Raw genomic sequence first — 26552 nt, 5'->3', positions numbered from 1 at the left:
ACCTCACTGCATCTCAACATGTAGGCATTTTATTATCTTACATCATCACAAGAATGGTGAGTACAGGACAGTAAGATATTTTGAGAGAAAGACCACATTCACATAACTTTTATTATAGTATATTATAATTGTTCTATTTTATAATTATTTAATGTTGTTTATTTCCTACTGTGCCTAATTTATAAATTAAACTTTATCAGAGGTACGTACATATAGGAAAAAAACATAGTATATATAGATAGGGCTTGGTACTATCTTCAGTTTCAGGCATCCACTGGGTCTCCCACAAATAAGAGGGGACTACTGTAGACATTATCTTACACCACTGGTGGAAATACAAACTGATATAACCACTATGTTGGGAAACTGGACAATAGCTAATAAAACTACATATGCATTTATTCTTTGCCTCAGAATCCCCAGGAATTTATCCTGAAGGTGCACCATGAAAATTAACTCTTCTATGCTAGATAACTCTATCGTCGAAAATTATTTCTCTGACTCTTCTCCTCAGAAGAAGGACTGTTAGCCTCAAACCTCCTATCTACCAAGACAAGGGAAGGGATTGATCCTTTAAGGCAATCAGGATTGGCCCTGGTTCTTCCTCCTGTAGTAGCCAGGGGCAGGAAAGGGATGCTGCTGCAAGAACCCCTAAGAAAAATCAACAAATATTTACCTTTGCTGCTGGGTCCTTGATATCTGGATCAGTTCTCACCTCTCGGAGCACCTACATAACAAGGGTCTACATAAAAAGTACCCTAGGTTGACTTCTAGGAGCCAAAAGAGGGAGTCAAGGTTTCCTCAGATCAGCAATCAGTTAGCAGCTACTTAAATGGCAAGCTCCAAGAGCCTTCATACACATACATCAATCTGTTCCACTACTCTGAGTGTACAATCTTCACTACAAAGAGTAGTTACCAGGTTTGAAACAAGACCAAGGAACTGGTAACATCTGAGGCATCAAATTGAAGGGCCAGGAAAGAGTTTAGCTAAATTGACTCAAGAGTAAGATAACAAATAGATAATGAAGGGTAAATTCCTTTTATGTAATACTGTAGCTAATAAATGGAAAGGTAATGGCAATATCACCTTTTTGGCAAACTCCCAATCAAGTAAGGGTGATAATTATCAATGGCCAATACTATCAAAACATGGGAGTGATCTGACATTATCTGTCTCCCAACAACTGTACACTGCACCAACATTAAGTATTCTCTCCCAACCTCCAAGTCAAACCAGAATCAGATCAAGCTTCCAGTTTACAGGAAATATAGAAGTCATTAAAACATGTTAAAGAACCTCTCAAGGATGCAATGAGCAAAATGCAGAACATAGGAAAAGTCTACAGGACAAACTCAGTTTCTTCAATACAGGAAATGCAAAAAGAAAAAGAGGGTGGAAAAACTTAGATTAAAAAAAAAAAACTTAAAAGCAAAAAACTTAAAAACTTAAAACCAGACATCCCAATTTGTCCATGACAATCACACTTCTGCCTGCTGTCCCAATATAATTGTTAATAGAATCTCCTTTCACTACCAAAAGTTTCCAAGTTTAGGTAATAAATGATTAGATCACCCTATTTAAGAGACATACTAACCAAATGAACTGTGTTTGGCATAGTTTGGATACTGATTAAAAACAAAACAAAGCAAAACACAGGTGTCTGGGTGGTACAGTCAGTTAAGCACCCAACTCTCCATTTTAGCTCATGTCCTGGGGTGGGGAAATTGACCCCGCATAGGCTCTGCACTCAGTGTAGCATCAGCTTGGAGTTTCTCTTTGCCTCACCCCCTGCCCCTCCCTCCCACTCTCTCTCTAAAATAAATAAATCTTTAAAAAAAAAAATTTAGAAAGAAAGAAAGAAAGAAAGAAAGAAAGAAAGAAAGAAAGAAGAAAGAAAGAAGAAGAAAGAAAGAAAGAAAGAAAGAAAGAAAGAAAGAAAGAAAGAAAGAAAGAAGAAAGAAAGGAAGGAAGGAAGGAAGGAAGGAAGGAAGGAAGGAAGAAAAAGAAAAGAACACTGGAAATGTGATGATACTGGTAAACTATTAATCATTTTTAGGTGTTAGAATAGTAATGCTTTTGTTTTTCAAGATCCCTTATCTTTAGAGATACAAACTGAAATATTTACAGGTAAAATGACACAGTCTGGGACTTGCTTTAAAATAATTAGGTTGGGGAAACTAGGCAGAGATGCAGAAGAGACAATACATTGACCATGAGTTGATAAGTAGACACTCAAGATATGAGACAGACTACTCTATTTTGTAGTGTTTTTGATACTTCCTATCATACAAGGACAGGACATACAACATTTAAAAAGCGAATTTTCTAGTAAACAAAATTTTCCTACTTCCAGAAAGAGAAATACCTAGAAACCATCAGTTTCTTCCTCTTAATCCAAGACTAAGCCTTTGGCATCTTGCCAAAGGGAACTTCCCTTTCTAATAGAAACCTATCTTCTCTAGACACTGTCAAGTTGTTCTTTCCCTTAGGAAAGAACAGGAAGACTCAGGAAAAATGAAACACCTTTAAACCTAGTTTGTTCAACTTTTCTTACTGCCAAAAAATATCCCCAAAAAAGTTTTTCTCATTTTAGTCCACATCCTGCTATGCCCCAACAGGCCAATTTTTAGCAGCAATTAGTGAAACTGTATAGAGGGCAGAAGAGCACCCGGCTGCCACTGCCTTATCTTAGCCAGTAACAAAGCTTCCATGGGCAGGACATAATGATAAGTGATACCTAGAGCTTTCCAAGGGAAAATAAGAATATGAGAAAATGAATGGAAGCAAAATGAAATGTGAGGACCAGCAACATATGAAGTTTTCAACAAAGACAGCAAGCAGCACAGTAACTGTTACAGCAGCCTGGGTAGTATTCTGACCAATTTTATATGTATTGACTCACCTAATCCTTATAGCAACCCCTGAAGGTCTATTATTATCCCCATTTTAATGATATAGATAACTGAGGCAGAAAGAATTGAAGCAATATGCCTACAACAGGGCCAGGATAAGAACAAGTTTTGGAGGCGTGGGACGCCTGGGTGGCTCAGCAGTTGACCGTCTGCCTTCAGCTCAGGGCATTATCCTGGAGTACTGGGGTTGAGTCCCATGTCGGGCTCCCTGCATGGCACCTGCTTCTCCCTCTGCCTGTGTCTCTGGCTCTCTCTGTGTGTCTCTCATGAATAAATAAAATCTTAAAAAAATAAAAATAAAAGTTTTGGAGACATTCCTCTTTAGAGTCACTCTGAAATGCAGTTGTTTAAAAAAAGACAGACAAGAAAAGCAGGTGTTGGTAAAATGAAAATAGTGCTTTCTCTCTGGCAGGAAACAATCCTGACACTACCAAAAAGGGGTTTCAAAGGCTGCCTAGTTTTGGAGGAGGCCCAAAAGAACACCTGTCCTTTGCCGTTTGGTCTACAAAAAGCCTCTCACACATGTGACATGGGAGTGGCCAGAGGGCTGAATTAGTATCAGCTGCAAACTTCAGTACTGAACTTGTTTGCTAAAGATGTTTAAGCAAAGGCTGAAGAACTTTTTTTATTAGACGCTGTAATAAAAAGAATTCCTATACAGTAGGGAGTGGGCTAGAGGTAGAACTCTTCCAATATAAACTCTAACATAGGATTTCTTGCTCCTAACTATAGGGCTGACAAAGGCTATGGCAATTTAAAACTGAATCAAAATCTAAATCATTCTATGTTCTGGGAAGTTGCCAACACCAAACTTTTATCTCCAGGAGGCCTAGCTGGGCCAGTGAACAGCCAAAAATACAACTAACTGCCTTTCTTCTCTACAGGGACACTAGTTACACCATGGACCATATCTGGCACCCCTTCAAATCGGGTTATGTCAACAATGCAATATCCATGTCTGAGTGCCAATCAATAGACTGGAATCATATTCCTGCAAGATGTGTAAGTTGACTAAAGGTTACAAGCTAATTAGTTCAACCCAAATCATTATCATATTTATGATGCCTCTTAAGGTTGATCAGACCCATCTAAGATATTTAAGAGCCACCATCAGGCTTGACTAAAACAGACCCATCTATCCTTTCTCATCAAGGAACAAACAGAAATGTAGTACAGAGTGGGCATCATTTTAAAACTGTGCCTTGACTGTTCTTCAAATTGTTATGAGCAATAATCTGTAAGGTTCTAAGCATATCACTAAGATGCAGTCAATAAGGAAGGTTAAGATTCTGAGCAGGGCCAGTTCTAACAAACATGCAAAGGGATACTATTCTCTAGCCCTTTAGGGCAAAGCAGCCAAAAAGCCTCACTAGCTCTATTAGTTTGCTAGGGCTGCCAGAACTAAGTACCATAAACCAGGTGGCTTAAACAGAAGATATTTATTTCCTCACAGTTCTGGAGGCTAGAAGGTGTCAGTAGGGTTGGTTTCTTCTGAGACCTCACCATCTGGCATGTAAATGGCTGTCTTCTCTGTGTCTCCGTTTTAAGTCCCCTCTTTATAGGGCACCATTCGTATCAGGGTCCACCCCAATGACCTCATTTAACCTAAAGTCCCTATCTGTAAGTACAGTCACACGATAGGTACTGGGGGTTATAACTTCAACATACGAATTTTAAGGACACAAGTCAGCCCATAACAATAGTTATCCTCCATGACAATAAAGGACAATTCAATATGGCCACTGCAAGATGGCAGTGTTACAAATCCTAGTTCCCTCTCTTGAGTCGTCTATTTTTATTTATTTACTTATTTACTTTAAAGATTTCATTTTTAAGTAATCTCTACACCCAACATGGGGTTCAAGCCTAACACCCTGAGATCCAGAGTTGCACGCTCCACCAACTGAACCAGCCAGGCATTCCTTGGATCATCTATTTTTAAATGGAGGTCAAATTCACTGCCAGTAGCTCTCAATTTTTAGTTCTTCACATTTTTCGCTAGAATCATTTTTCTCTTCTTTCAGCTTCTATTTGCTCAATTGCTTAATAACAGCAATATTCAATAAACATATCTACATAGTAAGGATTTTGTAGAATTTGCTCACTGGTGCTGCTCTAGGCTCTGAATGTGAATAGACAGAACAAAAACTAAATTAGTGGATGACAGCAATGGGCGAAGGTAAAAGATTAATAAATTAAGCCTAAGACAAGAAAGAAGGTATAAAGGCAGGGGCCTGGAAGTGATAATGGACTGTGAAATACCAATCCCTATCCCCGCTATGGGGAAATTTAGTAAAGAATGTCATGAACATGTCTTTTGGAAAGAGAAAACCTGGGGCTGCAAAATAATATAGACTCAGAATATATTACATTGCATTAATGAAGTATCTTAGATGGAAAAGCAGAACAATACAATTATTAAGAATATGATCTCAGAGCACCTGAGTGGCTCAGTTGGTTAAGCGTCTGCCTTCTGCTCAGATCATGATCCCGGATGCTGGGGTGGAGCCCCAAGTCTGTCTCCCTGCTCAGTGGAGAGTTTGCTTCTCCCTCTCCATTTGTCCCTCTCCCTCCACCCACTTGTACTCTCTCTCTCTCTCTTTCAAATAAATAAAATCTTTTAAAAAAGAATATGAAAAAAAAAAAAAAGAATATGATCTCTGAAACCAGATGGCCTAGGTTTTACTCCCAATTCTGCCACTTACCAGCTGTTTCATTTTGAGTGATTTATTTAACCTCTCTGTGCCTTGATCTTCGCATCTGCAAAATGAGCATAATAATAATAATACCTGCCTCACAGAAGTGGTGTGAGGATTGAGTGACCTCAAATTTTTAAATGCTTAGGATGGTAACTGGGAGCTATTAAATCCGCAGTTTGTTAGTTTTTTAACTAAATACAAAATAGCACATGTTCTATCAGAAACCTTACAGCAGAGGGTTTAAGAACACAGAAACTGTAATAAGATTCTGTGGGAATGAATGCCAGTTTCTACGGCTTATTAATAATCTCTTTAACCTCTGTATCAACCACAGTGCCTTATCTATAAATTGATCTACTTGGATTACCCACTTTATCAATAAAATAGACTTGTATTACCATCTCATCGAGGTATTCTGAGGATTAGAAAAATGCTCAGCACATAGTAAGTGCTTGGCAAATTCTACCTATCCTTATTCTTCTGTTGCTTCATTTCTCAACTTTTCTTGACTAAGCATGAAACAAATAAAGAGCCTGTACTGCTTCTACTAGTTTTATTTAATGTGTGAATCAATCTACCAATAATCTCATGAAGCAATCTTCACTTCTGATAATGGAAGCAGGAGTTCAAAATATTAGGAAGATTGGATTTCTGCTTCCTGCCATGATGGGGAAACAGAGACCAGATTCACCCTTGTGCCTCAAAAAGTAAAAACAAAACAAAATGCTACATGTGAAACAATAGCTTTTAGACATTTTACAGAAGGGAAACATATAATGTAAGTCCTAAAATTGCCCCAAAGTAAGTCCTAAGATTGCCCTAGCTTACTGCCTGGAGAGTTGGGGTTTTTTTGTTTTGTTTTGTTTTGTTTTGATAGAAGACCTTTTTTTTTCCCAAAGATTTTATTTATTTATTCATGAGACACACACACACACAGAGAGAGAGAGAGAGAGAGAGAGAGAGGCAGAGGGAGAAACAAGCTCCACACAGGGAGCCTGACGTGGGACTCGATCCAGGGTCTCCAGGATCAGGCCCTGGGCTGAAGGCGGTGCTAAACCGCTGAGCCACCCAGGCTGCCCCTGGAGAGTATTTCTAAGAAGCATCATAGGGAGTACCCAAAAAGCCAAGCTGTGTACATGAGCTGAAGAGTCAGAACTGAGAAGCTTGGGGGAGCGGGGAGCTGCGGGAAGAAGGGTTAAGATGTCTAAAATATGGAAGGCAGAGTACTAGAAAGGTGAGAGCTATAAAGAGAGAGCTCAGCATGGGGGTTCCTCCTGAGTTTTCAGCTAGGTGATGTGGGTAAGAAAACTATCCAAGAAAATGAGTAGCCAGTAAACTCTCCAGAGCTCACATAGAGCCAGGAAGAGATCGTGTCCCCACCAACATGAGTGGGGGAAAAAAACTCAAAATGCACAGGCATCGAATAGAGTACTCAGAAAGCACTGCCTCAGAATTAAGGAAAAATTAGGGACTCCTGAGTGGCTCAGTGGTTGAGTGTCTGCCTTTGGTTCAGGTTGTGATCCCAGAGTCCTGGGATCGAGTCCTGCATCGGGCTCCCGGAGGAAGCCTGCTTCTCCCTCTGCCTATGTCTCTGCCTCTCTCTCATGAATAAATAAATAAAATGTTTTTTAAAAAAAAGAATTAAGGAAATATTAGCCCCAAATGCTGCTCTGGGCATACCTAACAAAGCCAGAAAGTAATCCTTGAAAGGAGCAAACTATTTCCAAATAATATAACTGCATCCCAGAATAAAATTCAAAAATGTTTAAAGAAATACAAACATATGCAGCAAACAAAAAGGTAAAATTATCTTGCTGTATCACTGAATTGGTACTTGGCATGGGACAGATACAAAAGAATGGAATGAAACACTAACACAGTGGCCAGACACATGAACAAGCCTAGGGGGAAAAATGTAACATAAAATTTAAGAAGTTTTCAAGCCCTAAGCTACAAGACATTGCTTTAGGTTGTGTGTCCTAAGATCACAGGTGTGAAGACATAGTACTTTAGGTCCTGTGCCAAAAAGGGGCACAACTTAGGTTGTGGGTGCTACTCAACGTAGTCTCACTCAGCATCACACAGCAATTCCAAGTACCTTGGTGACTTCAGGAGGAGTCAGCCTCCAACATTGTCCTGTGTCCATCTAACACTGCCCTAAAAACATTTGTGGAATTTGAGCTCCTATACCAAATAATGTCACTTAAGTTTATATAATAAGTTTTGCTTCTACTCAAATTTCTAGTTTTCCCGGGGTTTTTTGTTTTTGTTTTTGCATAACAAAATCTTAATAAATACCTACTAATCAAATATACTTTTCTTCTTGAAAAAAGGTTTCCAAGATACCTCTGTCCTGATTCTTCACATTCCTAAAAAGCCCCACACCTTTTCAGCCTCTTCTCTGCTGGTTCCTCATCTTCCCAATCTCTTAAAGCCAGATGACCTCAGGACTCAATCCTTTGACACTTCTTCCTTCTTTATCAATAGACATTCACTGGATGATCTCATAAATCTAATCATTTGTTTCACTGACACACTGACAGTTCCTTATATATCTTCAGCCCAGACTTCATCTGTCTTTAACTGAATGCCTAACCAGCTATCCCTTACAGTTTCCCAGTCTCAGTTCATGGTTCTTCCAATTTTCTAGCTGTTCAACTTCCAATTTTTATTTATCCTTCACTTATCTTTTTCTCAAGCTCTGCCATCTAATCCATCAACAAATCCTATCAATTCTACTTCCAAAATACATCCTCAAATCTGACCACTTCTTACCACCTGTATCACCTGGGGCTCAAATAACCATTGAGTCTTACCTAGGTTATACCAGTAGCCTTCTAACTATAGCCAGAGGACTATAGCCTTCTAACTATAGCCAGAGAACTATAGCCTTGTGATTTAAGTCAGATCATAACATTCTTCTGCTTCAAACCCTCCAACAGCTTCTCATGTTACTCAGCATAAAAAACAAAAATCCTTATAATGAATTTAGCGCCCTATTCCATTTGGCTTCTCACTATGTCTCAGACCTCATTTCCCACTTCTTACCCCTTAACTCATTCCACATGAGCTTCACTGGACTTTGCTGAACAAAGAACACATGAAGACAACTCTTAGATCAGGTCTTTGGCACTTAGTGTTACCTCTGTCTGAAATACTCTTTTTTTTTTTTTTAATTTAAAGATCCTGTTTATTTATTCATTATTCATCAGACAGAAAGAGGAAGAGACATATGTAGAGGGAGAAGCAGGCTCCCTGCAAGGAGCATGAATGCAGGACTCCAACCCAGGACCCCAGGATCACAACTTGAGCTGAAGGCAGACACTCAACCACTGAGCCACCCAAGTGCCCCTGTCTGAAACACTCTTCTCCAGATATCTCTATTATGGCTCTGTAACTTTCCTTCAGGTCTTTGCTCATGGTCAACTTATGAGTAAGGACCCTCCTTGACCATCTTATATAAAATGCCAAGCCCTGGGCCTCACATTTCCCTACTCTCCTCAACCTACTTCATTTTCTCAATATCACATATGTCCATCTATTATACTTTCACTCATTAATTTGTCTCCCTCCACTAGAATCTAAGCTCTTCTGAGGGCATGAACTTTAGCTCTTTGCACCCACTCTTTTGTTCTCTGTGCCTAAAACAGTGTCTAGCACATAGCATGTATTTAAATGGTGACTATATAAAAAGGCAGAAAGAAAGGAGAAAAACAGGGTTATTTTCAGCAATCTGAACAAATCACTTACCCTATTGCAGAATCGAATTTTTCTGTTGCCTAAAATGTGGCATTTGGACTAGCTCACCTTAGAGAGGTCTGGCATTCCGGCATGCTCTGCTTCTGTGCAGTGGTCACAAGGCTGCCCAACAGTTACAATGGGCACATAACTGTCTAACTACTGATATGCTATCCCTCTTTCTCATGAATTTTAAATATAGCAAAATCTCTGAAATTCCTCTTATTCTCTCTATAACTTTCATTCAGTTTCTCCCCATTATTAAGGAAAAAGGTTTGGGTTTTACCTACTAGGCCAAAAGCAATCACCAAGGCCCACATTCACGTCACAGCAGGTTTCCTTACCTCCACTGCAGCGGGCGGCTGGAACAGGGACTGCCAGGACTGCTATGAGCTTGTGGGTTCAGGAAAAAGGCAAGAGGAGTAGCCAGGGCACAATCAGCACTAAATGGGATTTTAGTGAAGTACAGGCCTGGAGCTGATGTGGGTGAAAACATGTGCTGGTTTACTTCAGATCCTCGGCAAAGAGTAGAGATTCTGACAACGTATCACAGTAGAAAAAAGCAGGGTCAGAGATAATTTCTCAACCAAAAAGGAACATATTCAAAGTGGGTTAGTTTAAGCAAAAGTCTCAAAAAAAAAAAAAAAAAGAAAAAGAAAAGAAAAGAAAAGGTCAAAAATTATTCTCAAATAATGCCTCAGTGCAATGTTGGCACAGAAGGACCATCAAGACTAAAATTTAATCCATAGAATTAAAACCAAAAATTTAAACTTTGGGTATTCTAAGTATTTAGAATTGGCTCCTGGAAAAATATTGCAAATCTACTACAATTCATAAATTAGCAAACAATAGAAGTAATATTTTGTGTTCAATGACTAAAACTTCCTAGAGAGATGTGTATATCCATAAAAGTAAAACACTAATAGATTATATCTACCACAATACCAACTTATTAGCTAACTTTTGCCTAATGAGTACAACAAATAACATCACTTAATTCTGTATAATAAATTTTGCTTCTACTTAAATTTTAGTTTTTTAGTTTACTTTTTTTCCCCTAAAAACAACCTAACCATCTTGATGTGTTAAGTCCTAATGAAGACTATTAAGTAAATAACATTAGACTGAAAACAGATGGTTAATATGGATCTTTATTTTGCTGATCATTGATTGATACATCCCAGATGACAAAAAATAATTAACAGATGCACAGCATTTAATTTGCTTTGGTAGGAGCATGGCTTTCTATACAAATACCATAGCCACAATATTTCATTTCAAAGATTAAAAAACCTAAGTATCACTTAAGCACCTGTTTAAAAATGTTAGTTTCCTGTACTATTACTGTTTGTATACACTGACATTTTACTTGAAACTAATTACATATGTTCAAAGGAAATCTTTACCTTCCTACTAACTATCCCTTTAGCTAGCTCCAAACATATTTCTCAGATGAGTAATATGAGGACAGAAAAGCAGAGGGCAGAAAACTATTTTAAATTACAAGTGTGCCTGAATTTCCACAAACTCAACATATAAATATAAATTACAAGAACTAAAAATACCAATTTTGCATTAATTTCTCATTTTCAAAAAGAATTTTCACTTTTCTAAAGCACTATTTCAAAAATCAGCTCCGTAGTACATATAAGCCAGAGCTAATTAGAACATACAATAAGACAGTTCTTATTAACTTAAATACAAAATTTTGGAGTCTCAAATCTTATCACATAAAATGAGGCTTAGCTATTTTAATGAATATAAAATTAAGGTTATAAATCTATGAAAACCAAATCTCATTCTCTATTTGCTAGTAATTACCACTCTACAAACTGGTTATACTTTGAGGCTAGAGTTTTTAAAAGACCATTGAAAAAAGAAAGGTGATTTATAAACTACTTACTAGCTCCTCGGGGAGAATTTTCCTAAGCTAAATTCAAAGTCACTAAAATAGATACAATGATTACCAGGAGCAGTGCACCAACAACATTTGGGGAGCATGATTTTGACTGTTTATGTTCTCTTAAACTACAAACTTAATGTAAAAAATTTACAATTTTGTCAAAAAACCCTCTTCACTTTAAATGACACATTAGTTCATGAAGCTTCTTTTTTATGGTCTTTAACTTTCAGTCTTAGTAGGAGAAGAAACAATTTTTTAAACGTAAGCCATTCTTTCCAATTATATACTTCAAACAAGTCCAGTCTTCCAAGGTCTGGTAGAGTCATCAATTCAATCAATGGGCATCCACTAACATGGAAGGGCCAAAGGAAGCCCACTGAAGAAGTGTGTCTATTCAAGTATACCACGCTGTCTCCAGGTAGGCACTGACATTTAGAGGAAGAAACTCCAAAGGACACACCCTGTGAGTTACACAAAAGCAGCTCAAGACAGATCCCCAAGGTGGAATGGATTCTTGGACACTTGGTTCCCTGGTTCCCTACTTTGCTGATCAATTCACTCTGCACTTCTTCATTAAATAAGCCTGAGCAGCTCTTGGAAAAGCTACCCTGAAGTGGAAGCCTTCCTCCATTCCCCAGCCTTGAAATCCTTCGCTAAGTATTTTTCTATTTCTATTTTATTTCTATATTGGCCCAACACAGAAATAAAATTCAGGTCACACCCTAAAGGACTCAGGCTTTCTGCAAGGGCAGATCTGACAGCCTGAGCTAACAGGCCAGGGGCAGAAACACAATACCCTTTCTAGTCCTAGGAGAAGATAACTTTCATTTCCATTTGTTTCTCCCATTCATGGGGCTTATATATGCAGCTGTGACACAAGGTTTAAATACACATCTGCTTTCAAGGCAGGAAACAAAGTTCTTCATTATAACCCAGTTCCCCAGGTACCTAAGCACCCCCAAAATGGTATCTAACTCAGTTTTCATAATTAGAAGCCCCATAGGCCCCTGCCAGGGACCAGTGTTTTGACCTTGAATTTGTGAAGCCTGCTCAGCCCTCTTTCTGACAGGCATCTCCAAAGCAATCTTTATCCAAGCAAATGAAAGTTAGTTGGCATTAGTTCTTGTTCTGACATCTGCCAGTTTCCACTCAGAGACCCCAGCCTCCTTACTGAATCCGTAGACATGGTGCTCCCAGTCTCTCTCTCCTCCGTTTCATCATTTTCCTGGCTACTCAAAGCTTTTGACCTCTCACACTCGGGAGTCTTGGCAGGAAGTTCTTTCACACAAGGGGTTTGCAGTCTATAAGCCAAAGGAAACCTACAAAGGCTTCCCAAACTCAAGAGAAAAATTAAAGTACATATTGTGTTCTTCAAAAACACAATATTCAGAATCTCCCCCAACCCCCACCGCAAAAGACCTAAGGGCCCAGGAGGCAGCAGTGAGGCGTAGTGAGGAGTCCCAGATCCCAAATGAATCAGCTGTCCCCTGATCTGCCTGACATCATTCACACTTAGCCTGTAACAAATCAGAGCCTCGGAGAGCACCTTGTTCCTCCTCACTGACAAGCACCAAACTCCCTCCCCCACAAGTCAGTTGCAACCTCCAACCTTGAGGCCTGGTAGCAGTGAAAACTCTGGCAAAAATTGAACATACCAACTTGAAAACTCACAGTGTGACAGAAATACCATTAACTCTGGAGGCATGGGCCAGTATAAAACAGCTGTTGCAGTGGGTAGGGGATTGGAAGAAAGCATACTAAGATCCCAAATCAGTAAATTAAGGAGCTAAGAATATGTGGGCATTTCTGTAACATTATTCATTCTCAAACCCATGGAAGGTGGAGAATGATAGTCTTAATGTTAGGGCTCAAAGCAAAGCCATTATTCAAATTCTGAATTTGACCAATTTAAATAAACTCTGTATTCCTTCCTTAGACAAAGTTCAGTATCGTTTTTAATTCAATTTTTATTATTCTCTAGTCACTTGAATAACCTTGTAGTGAGAAAAGCCATAAGATAGCTAAGAAAATAAGCCCAGAAACTATTTGGTTTAATTTCAGTTAGTAACTATTAATGGAATCATCTGTTTGGCAGATGTTACACAAGACATTATGGTATGCTACAGAAGAACTCTAATGAAGGGTAAGCTACTTAACTTCTATATGCTTTATTTTCTCTATCTGTAGAATGAATATAATTTAAGGTACCTAATATGTAGGTTGTGGTGAAGATTAATATATGTAAAACAGAAAAGTGCCTAGCACAGAGGAAGTGCTATAGAAGTATTAGCTATTATTATAGTTCTTGCCCTCCAGGAGCTAGCTCCAATGTTGAGGAGGAGATAAGCCCAAACACAAGAAACCATCTGATAAAAACATCATAGCCTGAAGAAAACCAAGTGTAAAGCCAAGTGATCAAGTGGAGCTAAGGGAACCAGAGTAAGCAAATGTCTTGGTCCCCTGCTTCAGAGCACTTGTCAACTCTGAAGGGCTCCTCTCATTTATTTAGGTGACAAAGTAGGTCAAACTTTTTCTAAGGTAATATTCAAAGGATTAATTTATACCCCAACCAATACTTTCTCAACTGCAGGTCACTACTCTTTTTTTTTTTTAAAGATTTATTTATTTATTTATGACAGACAGAGAGAGAGAGAGAGAGAGAGAGGCAGAGACACAGGAGGATGGAGAAGCAGGCTCCATGCTGGGAGCCCCACATGGGACTCGATCCTGGGACTCCAGAATCGCGCCCTGGGCCAAAGGCAGGCGCTTAACCGCTGAGCCACCCAGGGATTCCCAGGTCACTACTCTCGTAACTGATAAAATGAATTTAAGAAGTCAGGAACAACATTTTCTTAAAAGGGAAACAATGAAATAGAATAGAAAATAACAGAATTCTATAGATGGGGAAAACAAAGTATACAGAAGTTAAGTAGCTTATCCTTCATTATTAAATTTTTTAGACTTTGGCCCTTAATAAAAAATAGATTTTACATTGTAGCCCATCACGTGTGGTTGCCCTTGTATATTTATATGTATTATCAATAACAGACGTCACAAATATATTCATTTTACAAAACAGTTCTTATTGTGTCTAAAAAATTTGAAAGCCTCTGTTCTCATCCCAAACAAACTCCCTCTCACCTAGTAGCTTATGGACACTCACTTTTCCTCTTACATAACAGTCTAATCACTTGGCTCTCATAGCTCCTGTCTCAGAATCCCCTGCTCTCTATATAAGACCTAATGAAAATGTAAACATTCTCAGAAATCTACAACTTCTCAGCAAGTCCTGAGTCCCACTTTGGGAAAGTTTTATGATATTACCAATGTCAGTCACAAAAGCCCACACTCCCACAACTAAAAAACCAGCCATGGTCTATCCCCATCCCAAGCCAAGGCCATACAATTAAGACCAGGCCCTAAATTTCTACTCAGCATGATCCATTCTCTAATATCCAAGCTCATTCTCCTGATTAATAGTAATAGTAATAATGATGACATAATAGTATCCAACATTTGTAAGTACTTATTATGTACTAGATTTTATTATAAGCACTCTACACATAACACCAAGGTAGTTTTCATCACAGTCCTATGATATATGTGCTTTTATTATTCTCATTATTTGAAAAAAAAAAAAAAAAGCACAAAGAGGTTAAAATCTTAAAAGAGTGGTAAAGGGGAAAGTATCCTTTCCTCAATATATCTGCACCTAGTTACCCTACATATGAATTATGCTAGCTAGAAGTATTCCTGTGTTCAGCCAAGTTGGTGAACTGAAATACTCTCTAGAATCAATGTTATGAACCACTGCACTATAAATATCCTTCAGCAGAAGATTCTGACAATAGCAAATAAATTTCTCTCTAGTCGGGAGAGGAGAGAAAGCATGGAGCTTCTTAAATAATGCTAAAGGTTAGAAAATATTTGATTTTTAGAGATGAAAGTCATATCTTATGTCCTTCATCTGACCCAAAGAAGATACCACTCTTATTCCTAGGGTTTATAACACATGCTCACACAGAGCACTTTCTTTAAACTTACTGGCATTATAATACATTTGTGCCAATATTCCTTTAACTTTGTCAGCACTAGGAAAGCTTAACATTTCCCTGGCATTGGACAGCACTCAACAATTTGAGGTATGAAAAATTAAGCATCAACCTTTTCTTATGTGCTCACACAACAACTATTTATCGAATGCACTATGACCCTTAGGGCCAGGCAAGAAAAGTCTCTACCATGGACTTCCCACTCTAGCAGTTCTGCAAAATAACAAACATAAAAAATAAATTCGGGGATCCCTGCGTGGCTCAGTGGTTTGGCGCCTGCCTTTGGCCCAGGGCGCAGTCCTGGAGTCCCGGGATCAAGTCCCGCATTGGGCTCCCGGCGTGGAGCCTGCTTCTCCCTCCTCCTGTGTCTCTGCCTCTCTCTCTTTCTCTCTCTCTCTCTCTCTATCATAAATGAATAAATAAGTCTTTAAAAATAATAAATAAATAAATAAATAAATAAATAAATAAATAAATAAATAAATTCACTAGAGAAATGGGTTGCCTCTGTCACACTTGTGATCTGGAGTATTGCACTGACAAAGTGGAACTCTAAAAATCCATTCTCTTGATTTACACTATTTAAACCCCAGGAAAATACTTGCCCACATTTTTCTTCCTATGTATTTTTTAAGAAGACAACTATGTCAGATTGCTGTTATAGACCAAGAAACTGCAATCTTCTAAAAGAACTCTGCTGAGATTATAAAATATTTGAACAGCAAATGGCCTCAGGAGTAAGCAAAAAGACTAATTAATTAACCTGTCAAATCCTTTCTCCTCTCCGGTAAGATGAATGTAATAGATTTCTTGGCTTATACAAGTACTGGTTCCAAAACAGCCAAATAACTATTTACTTGATTTCTTTCTGTTCTAATACATGGTTTGAAAAATATTCATCACTTAGCTCAGTATTCATAACAGAACAAATGGCAACTGGGGAACATTTTCCAGAATTAAGGAATTTATATTACTGGTAAATTTACTTATGTTCAGGTCTAGACATAACATATATAAGGCCACAGAATAAATTTTTTATACAAATAATTGTACAGTTAATGCTAAAATTGAAATGTTTTTTATAAAAATACATACTTAGATATATCTAGAAATCACATAAATTTTAAATTTAGCTTAAATTTTAAAAAATATGTATTTATTTTAGAGAGAGTGTGTGAGCAAGGGGAGGGGCAGAGAGAAAGAGACAACCCCAAGCAGACTCTTCACTGAGTACGGAGCCTAGGCTTTCATCCCATGACCCCAAGACCATGACCTCAGCCAAAATCAGGAGTCTGACATTCAACCAAGCCATCCAGGGACCCCAACAATTTTAAATATTTAAAAATAAAAATAGAGGCACTGGTGGCTCAACTGCCTGAGTGTCTGAGTCTTGATTTTCGTGCAGGTTGTGATCTTGAGTCATGAGATTGAGCCCCAGGTGGGACTCCTCACTTGGCGGGAAGTCTGTTTAAGATTCTCTCCCTCTCCCTCTCCCTCTGCCCCACCTCTAGCTTGTGCTCTTGTGCTCTCTCTAAAATATTTTAAAAACTAAAATAACTTTGGAAGTATTAAAATTTTCAATTTTTAACACTTTTTTTATAAATATATATTCAAACTTGTGCTTGCTTTGGTAGCACATATATTATAATTGGAACAATACAGAGAAGATTAGCATGGCCTCTGCACAAGGATGGGACATAAATTCATGAAGCATTCTGTATTTTTATGTTTTGTGATATATTTTTAGAAACTGAAAATATATATGTATATATATTTTCAAACTTCTACTATCTGAATACAATTAAATTTTATTTTTAAGTCCTATAGATTTATATTCATTTATATTCATTATAATAATGAGTATAAGCTACAATTATGACAAAGCTAGAAAAGCAGGAAAGTGAGGCTTAAGAAAAAGAAATAGGGATGCCTGGGTGGCTCAGTCGGTTAAGCATCAACTCTTGATTTGGCTATGGTCATGATTTCAGGGTCATGGGATCAAGCACCAAGTGGGGCTCCTTGCTCAGCATGGAGTCTGCTTGAGATTCTCCTTCTGCCTCTACCCATCCCACTTGTGCATTCTTTCTTTCTCTCTCTAATAAACAAATCTTTTTTAAAAAGAAAAATAAATAAATCTTTTAAAAAAAGAAATAGAAAATCTACAACTAAGTTGGTCTGCTTAAACTAAGAAATAAAACTAATGAAAGTGAACAGACTTCGCCACACACAAAAAGCATACATACAATTATCAGTGGTAAAAAAAGACTGAATAAATAGGAAACAAGCCATTATATTCAAAGAAGTAAAGCAAATGTCAATATAGAAGGCAAGTAGAATTGTTCTTAAAATAATATTATTTGGGCAGCCCCGGTGGCTCAGCAGTTTAGCGCCTGCCTTCAGCCCAGGGCCTGATCCTGGACACCCTGGATTAAGTTCCACATTCGGCTCCCTGCATGGAGCCTGCTTCTCCCTCTGCCTGTGTGTCTCTGCCTCTCTGCCTCTCTCTCGCTCTCTCTCTCTCTCTCTCTCTCTGTCTCTATGAATAAATAAATAAAATCTTTTTTAAAAAAGGGATTACGACCCAAACATAAAAGCTAAAATTACAAAACTTCTAGAAGAAAACACTGGAGAAAATCTACATGATCTCGGGATAGGCAAGGATTTCTTGGACAGAGGATGAATACTCACAAACTGAATTTACAGTAAAATATAAAAATTCACAAATTGAACAACATCAAAATTAAGACCTTTCGCTCTAAAAAAAAAAAAAAAAAAAAAAAAGAACTTTCGCTCTTTGAAAGGTATCATTCTATTTCTTTCAAAGGAAGAAGCAAGCCATAGACCAGAGGAAAATAGTCAAAATATATTTGACCAAAAAATCTGTATCTGAAATATATAAATGTCTCTTACAATTCAATAATAATAATAATAACAACAACAACAACAACAAGAAACCAAACAATTCATTTTTTTAAGTAAGCAAAAGATCTGAGGACACATTTCACAAAAGAAGATAACAAATAGCCAATAAGTACATGAAGAACGTGCTCAACATTATTTTTCATCTGGTAAATGCAAGCTAAAACTACAATGCAGTACCACTACATACCCACTAGAATGTCTAAAATTTAAAGTCTGATCATAACAAGTGTTAATATGGACGTGGGCCAAATGAACTCTAAATATCACTAGTGTGAGTACAAAAAAGTACAACCATTCTGAAGAATTATATGATGGCTTTATATAGACTTAAATATACACTTAACATTTATGATTTGATGAGAGGACAAAAACCAAAGAAATCTGTTTGGAACTTTTTAAAAGATTAAAAATATTTTAGTCAAAAGAATTTCCACATAGCAGATACAAGGAAAGTGACATTGCAATATAAGGAAATAAAAGAAAATGTACAAAGTACATCTGTATCATGTATTCATTTTCTATTGAATAATAAATTACCTCAGATGTAGCCACTTAGAACAATAAACAATGATTATTTCACAGCTTCTGTGAGTCAAAAATTCAAGCACAGCTTAGCTAGGTCCTTTGCTTAGGGTCTTACAAGACTACAAGCACAGTGTCACCTGGGTTGTATTCTCATAGGGAGGCTAGGCTGAGGAAGAATCTACTTCTAAGCCCAGTAAGATAATTGGCTGAATTCACTTCTTTGGAGGTGTAAAACTGAGGGCTCTAGCTGCTTGGATATCAACTGTAGGCCACCCTTACCTCTTAGAAGCTACCACGATTCTTTACCACATGGGCTTTCCCAACATAGCTGCCTACTTCCTCAAACCAGTGCAGTCTCTACGGTGAGTCTACTAACTAAACAAAGTCTTATATACCATAATACAGTCTTAGAAGTGATATCTCATCACCTATACTATGTTCTATTGGTTAGAAGCAAGTCACAGGTACTGTCCACACTCAAAAGGAGGAGGAATACACAAAAGTGTGAACACCAAAGAGGAGGAGGAAACCATGGGAGCCCACCTTAGATTATGTTCACCATACATGACTATAAAGAAGATTTACCATCAAATAATTTCAAACTGCTTTCTACAGACTACTCTAGGACCACTGCAGATTAAGATTTAGTATGAAAATATTGCTATTTTTGGTTTTCTTTATAATATCCCAGCACTGAAAAAATTAAAGATCTTAAGAACTGTTACATGGCCCTAAACATTGCTTTTAAGAGATAGTGAAATTGCAGTAACAGTGATAGCAACTTATGATATTTAAGACATTATGTAGTATCTTCTGTGACAACAGTAATTTATGAAATTCCATTACAAAGGGCAGAGAATAAATGCCCTATAAAGAGAACTTAACTTTTTAAAATAATGTAAGAAACAAAATGGCTCAAGAAAGTTTGTTAATTTGACAATGTTGTCAAAATAACACAATTTTTAAAAATTTTACTGTTTCATTTAACCAAGTATAGTATATTCAAAATATAATTTCAATATATAAAATCCTAATGAATTATTTAACATTCTTTTCTCCCAGTCTTACTGAGATACAATTGACATAAAGATAATGCCATTTATTATTTTAAAATTTTAATTACGACAGTGATTTTGCTGAAATAAAGACATGGAAAAGTACAGACATTTTAATAACCTATGTATTGTTTGCCTTTACTTTATTGCTCAAACAAATGAATACCTAGATGGGAATAGCATTAATTATGATCCTTGATATTTTGCTAACTTTCAATAATACAAAAATTGAGAATGGAAAAACACTGATAACCGGTAACATTGGCTGGTTCCCTCATTAATGATGAGTTGTTTTTTTAGCCTTAAATGTTTTCATTTTATATCTGGATAAGAGCCATGATTTTACCTTTTTTTTTTTTTTAAGATTTATTTATTCATGATAGACAGAGAGAGACAGAGACAGAGACAGAGACAGAGACAGAGACAGAGACAGAGACACAGGAGGAGGGAGAAGCAGGCTCCATGCCGGGAGGCCGACGCGGGACTCAATCCAAGGACTCCAGGATCACGCCCTGGGCCAAAGGCAGGCGCTAAACCGCTAAGCCACCCAGGGACTCCCCTGATTTTGCCTTTTATGGAAAATTACCTATTAAACAATGCTGGAAGTCCTCCACCAAAATGCCCAATGGATTCCCTCACAGAGCCAAAAGAGTTAAGTGTACCTCATGTGGGCTGCCCAGGAATGTCTTCTCTTAACTTCCAGAGGTAAATCTGAAGTGGCAATCTGAATTTTGTTGACTCTCTACTTTTATAAATTTAATTTTCCTCTATATAATCATGTTTTGTTTTAAGCTTCTTTATGGCTAAGTTACTCCCATTGGTAATAGCTATGATTAGGATACTGTTTTCATGGCCTGACCACTCTCAGGTATATACCTCCAAAATGAAAACATATGTCCATAAAAAGACTCATACATGAATAATCATAGTAGCTTTATTCATAATATCCAAAATCTGGAAGCAACCCAAATATCCATCAAACAAATAGTGGTGTATTTACACAATAAATATTAAGCATTAAAATGAACAGGAGCAGGGGAGCCGAGGTCGCTCAGTCTATTAAGTGTCTAACTCTTGATTTCAGGTCAGGTTGTGAAATTGAGCCCCATGTGGGGCTGGCACTGGGCATGGAACCTGCTTAAGATTCTCTCTCCCTCTGCCCCTCCTCCCCACTGCATGCGTCCATGCGCACATTTTATTTTCTCTTAAAAAAAAAAAACGAACAAGCATACTGAAATATGAGGAAGCCTATACAAAAGAATAGATACTATATGAAATTCTGCCACAGGCAAAACTAATCTATAGTGCCATAAAGCAGATCAGTGGTTGCCTGGAATCAAGAGGTGAAAGGAGAATTGACTATAAAACAATACAAGATATATTTTTGGGTAATAAAAATATTCTACAGGGATCCCTGGGTGGCACAGCGGTTTGGCGCCTGCCTTTGGCCCAGGGCGCGATCCTGGAGACCCGGGATCAAATCCCACGTTGGGCTCCCGGTGCATGGAGCCTGCTTCTCCCTCTGCCTATGTCTCTGCCTCTCTCTCTCTCTCTCTCTCTCTGTGTGTGACTATCATAAATAAATAAAAAATTTAAAAAAAATATTCTACACATTGACTGTTGTGGTAGCCTAATTATCTCCCAAAGGCCCAACCTTCAAATACCAGAAGACTGGGAAATAGGCTTCAACATATGAACTTTGGGAGGACACAAACACCCAGTCCAAAGCACTACTTAATAAATAATCCCAAAACTTAGCACCTCAAAACATTTATTATTAACTCTCTTGGTTCTACAGGTTGACTGTGATTGGCTGGACAGTCTGAGACATTTTTAAATATTTACTTATTGATTCATTTGAAGATAGCAATGATAAATGCATTGCATATTAGTATCATTTTACTATTATTTTAAAATTAAATCTGATCTTGATGACCTCCTAAGAACTGTCCTTACGTAGAATGTAAATATGTTACACAATATGAAGGAAAAGAATAAACAAAACTTAGAAAGTGAATTTTGTTTGTCATGGTTTATAATACCATGCCATGAGTCTAAAAAGCTTTGAACTAGTTAAAATCTTAGCTAAATTTGTTCAATAAATAAATTGATCAAATAAATTTTGATGGGCTTAACTCTCCTTCGCTTACAGTTTATCACCTTCGCCTACAATATTAAAGGTTGTTCTTTTCTTTCTGTGTAATATGCCCAGATAGCAAATATTTTGTGTCTTACTAGAATCATTTTCTTTGCTTTATGCTGAGTTAGAATGTCCTTAATTATTTAAGAGAACAAACAAAGGCCCTTCATGGAAAAGCTGTGATTATTCAAATTTAGTTACCTTCTGTGTTTATTTTAAATTGTTTTATTGTTGCCTTCATTAAGTAAATAGGTATTGTTTCTCAAGCACTAACACTCCTATCTTAAGTATTTCCACCGACAACTCTTAAGTTTTCTCTTCCCAAAATCAGATCCTAAACATAGAAAACAATAAAAGTTTCAGCATATTTTTACTGACTATCTTTGAGGCATCCCAGAGCATCCCTGCAAAAATTACAAAGAAGTGTTCTTTCAAATTTCAGAGAGGTATAAGAAATAGATTTGATATTTTACTTCTGATGAGTTTCACGGGAAAACTTCTCAAATCAGAAAAGACTCACCCCTCTCTAGCTTAAATTTATACAGGTAAAATTAATATAAATATCCTTTAAATTGTATAATTTCTGGGAAGCTCCCAGAGATTTGTCAATGCCCTCATTATGTATAACATTTCTCTGAGTCCAGATGGTGTTTTGCCAGATTTTAGGAAAGAAAAGTTTTAGTGTTTCGTCTTAATTTTAGTTATGATTTAAATGCTTACTAGGCTACAATCTTACTTTTGAAATTTGAATCTAGCATTTTATTACTTAAACTGCTTACCTGCAGGGCACCTGAGTGGCTCAATGGTTAAGCGTCTGCCTTTGGCTCAGGGCATGATCCCAGAATCCTGGGATCAAGTCCCACATCAGGCTCCCCGCAAGGAACCTGCTTCTCCCTCTGCCTATGTCTCTGCCTCTCTCTATGTGTCTCTCATAAATAAATAAATAAATAAATAAATAAATAAATAAATAAATAAATAAATAAATATCTCTTTTTAAAAATAATAAATAAGTAAACAAACAAACTGCTTACTTCGGGAGCACCTGGCTGCCTCAGTCGGAAAAGCATGCTAACTCTTGATCTTGGGTTGTAAGTTTGAACCCCACATTAAGTGTAGAGATTATGTAAATAAATAAACTTTTAAAAATAAAAAAGTAAATAAAATGCTCACTTAGTAACAATTTTACTTTTAAAATTTGAATCTTCTAGGTAAATGTAATTTTATTTAAAAATATAGATATCCAGGACTTATTCCTGACTCACTAATTTTTTTCCTTGAGATCCTTAGTATATATAGCCTTGAGATATACATTATGCCGTAAGATTATTATGTGCTATATACCAAGATATTTTCCTCTGCAAAAATTATGTACATTCATATTTTATACATCAGCTATAATATTCACTGTCTTCTTTGATAAGAACTACTCTTAGAGATACTCTGCTAAAACATTTTTGAACTGACTTTAATATTCTTGTTTTGTATGCTATAGAAACAACTTAATTCCCTGGTTAGTTGAATTATTCTTGTTATGAACTCTCATTAGACCTTTCACATTTAAAAATCAACAGTAATTAACTGACCACAGCTATTTTAAGTCTTTGTTACCTACAGAGAGATTTTGTTTTACACAGATGCTAGTGTGAATGTTTTATAATCAACTAGAAGCTAGAGTCTGTGTTTTTAACAAAGGATTGTCTCAGAGCCCCCTGGAAAAGGACTGTAACAGGTATCTCAAACTACTGACACTTCAAAGACTGGACTCTTAAGGACAGACCTCCTAAGCCATTGCTTGGACAATTGGACAACTTCCAGACCATTCCAGTGGACTGAGTCAGAATTTCCAGAACCCTTTTTAGTTGAGAAGCAGACCATTAAACTAGATCCAGTGAAACAAGAATCAATTACATAGGCCTAAATGAACTAATGAGAGATTATAATAGTTATTTGTTTGGAATATTGTCTTAATATCTGTTTTCTAGATAGAAAAGGAAGCCTGCTCTCTTCCTTCTAAGCTACTTAAACCCTAATAAATTTAGGAATCTTTGCCTTTGTAAAATGCAACATTCCTGAATCATATCTGATTTTCAAAGACTCTACCCAGTGAGATTTGAATCTTGCTGAATTTTCTTATATTGAATGCCCTTAAAATATTGTTTTAAAAAGGCTATACAACAAAGGATTTGCAAAAGAAAGAAGGAAGGAAGGAAGGAAGGAAGGAAGGAAGGAAGGAAGGAAGGAAGGAAGGAATTTGCCTGAAATGTCATATTTGAGAACAATGTTAACTTATTTAAGCCACTTTTAAGAAACTACAGCTGACTTTATGGTACTAGTACTTACAAAACCCTCCCAGGGAAAATTGCCCTGGTACCTAGCTTTCAGGGCTCAGCCTTCTAGATGGTTAAGGACAGTCACTTCCCAGAAGGTCCAGGACCCTTAAGATATTTGGGGGATCTTGAGAAAAGAAGAATTTGCCCAAATAAATCAGTACTGCAGATGAAATATGATAAAGTGCTTCTTAACTGTGGCTTTCTAGCCTCAAAATACAAATAAGAGAGGCTTTTAGAAGTTCAATCTGAGATTCTTTATAAAATTTCCAGCAAATTAAAAATTGTGTTATAGAAGTCACAAAACCCGTGGTATTTTGTCATGGCAGCCCAAGCGGACTAATAGATCATACAATGGAAGAAGACATACAAATAATTCTTTATTTACAACTGCTGTTACAACTGCTGTCTATATGGAAAATTAACTTTATTGCTACCCCGATGTAAATAAGCAAACCAAACTTAGTAAGAGCAACTTTGTTTTGTGATTAAGAATAATAAGGAGGGGGCAGCCCAGGTGGCTCAGGGGTTTAGTGCTGCCTTCAGCCCAGGGCGTGATCCTGGAGACCCGGGATCGAGTCCCACATCGGGCTCCCTGCATAGAACCTGCTTCTCCCTCTGCATGTGTCTCTGCCTTTCTCTCTCTCTCTCTCTCTCTCTCTCTCTGTCTTTCATGAATAAATAAATAAAATCTTTTTAAAAAATTTTTAAACAGGGCACATGATATGATGAGCCCTGGGTATTGTTCAGAGAACACATTATTTTGATTTTAATAATATTTAATAATATTAATATTAATATTTTATTGCCTTTGAGCTATTTACAACTCTGTATATGTAATTGTAATTGATACAGTTTGTCTACAGATATTATAAATAAATTCTGTAGAGTTTAGGTTCAATTGACTTCTCGCCACAGAAAAATCCAGTTTTGTGACCATTTACAAATACATTTCAACATTTAACACATTTATTTTTTTAGTCAATAGTGTGTTCACACATTTTTTTGTAACATGTTTTATTTTACAGTTGTTAACATTATGTAAAACTCCAACTTTGTATCTCCATTTGTATTTTTGTTCCAGGCTATACAAATGTTAAGAACAGGCCTAAGTGATTGCCTGCTATGTGTTAAACTCTATACTAGTCCCAGGGCCATACAACATGGTCCTGACCTCATGGAGCTTACCATCTGCTATGGACCAAACGATGTCCCCACTAACCCCAAAGTCATATGTTGAAGTCCTTACCCAATGTGACTATTTGGAGATAGGTCTTTAGGAAGTAATTAAGGGTAAATGAGATCATAAGTGTGGGGCCCGAATCTCAAAGGACTGGTGGCCTTATAAGAGGAAAAAACATCTTTCTCATATACACATCCCTTATCTCTCTTCTTCAGACTCCTTCCAAAAAGGTCATGTGAGCACAAAGCAAGAAGGTGGTGTCTACAAGCCAGAAAGAGAGTCCCCTCCAGAAAATGATGCTGCTGGCACCGAGATCATGGACATTTGGCCTCCAGAACCATGAATATACATCTCTGTTATAGAAGTCACAAAACCTGTGGTATTTTGTCATGGCAGCCCAAGCAGACTAATAGATCATACAATGGAAGAAGACATACAAATAATTCTTTATTTACAACTGCTGTTAAAAAGCTATGAAAGAGAAATACAGGGTTTAATGAAAGTACATTCTGGGAATCCAACTGAGTCTAGGAACAGCAAGGTATGGATGAGGTCAGAAAAGTCTTTCATAAGAAAGTGAGATATAAGCTGACACTTGACAGAATATAGGAACTAGCAAGGAAAAGATGAGGGGAAAAACATTCCAGGTACAGGGAACACATTGTGCAAAATATGGAGACAAACACAGGAACCAGATTGTGTAGATTAGTTTCATGTGCCATGTCAAGACTTACAGGTATGATCCTAAGAGTAATAAAAAGTTCACATAAACATCTAATAATCAAATCTGCACTTTAAAAAGCTTTTTCTGGCTATTGTGTGATAGATGGGTAACAGACTGGGGCTAAGCAATGCTACACATGAAACACCAGTTAGGAAGTTACAGCAACAACAGAGGCAAGAAATTACAATGGCTTAGGCTATACGGACATACGAGTGATAGTAGAAAGAAGTAGAGGAAATTAAGAGATATTTGAGAGGAATAGAAAGGAATTGCAGGTATAAGCAAAAAGAAGGTAATAAGAAAAATAGTTTTCTATCACAAAGTGGCACCATTTAGTAATAAGGTAGAGAATATGAGAGGAGTAGGTTTCTG

The 26552-nt window shown here is 37.1% G+C and overlaps 1 protein-coding gene and 1 non-coding gene across 13 annotated transcripts in view; one reads left to right on the top strand and one right to left on the bottom strand.

The window, feature by feature from the left end:
• Nucleotides 1–26552, bottom strand: part of MAST2 (microtubule associated serine/threonine kinase 2) — a 217768-nt gene that overhangs the window by 82664 nt on the left and 108552 nt on the right. For 5 of the 12 annotated variants that reach the window (XM_041738478.1, XM_041738473.1, XM_041738474.1 and 2 more), the window contains exon 5: nt 9697–9888. The exons of 6 other annotated variants lie outside the window; for them this stretch is intronic. In XM_041738478.1, coding sequence (XP_041594412.1) covers nt 9697–9888 — 192 coding nt within the window. Of the gene's footprint in view, nt 1–9696; nt 9889–12426; nt 12723–26552 lie in introns of those variants that run through there. One more of the 12 variants, XM_041738485.1, reaches the window with a different exon arrangement.
• LOC121481729 lies at nt 16923–17029 on the top strand. Its single transcript, XR_005985387.1, has one exon. It is a non-coding gene; the product is annotated as a U6 spliceosomal RNA (small nuclear RNA).

The sequence above is a fragment of the Vulpes lagopus genome, chromosome 23 (assembly GCF_018345385.1).
Source record: "Vulpes lagopus strain Blue_001 chromosome 23, ASM1834538v1, whole genome shotgun sequence".
NCBI lineage: Eukaryota > Metazoa > Chordata > Mammalia > Carnivora > Canidae > Vulpes > Vulpes lagopus.
Note: the sequence above shows the minus strand (reverse complement) of the source record. Positions and strands in the feature narration are given on the sequence as shown.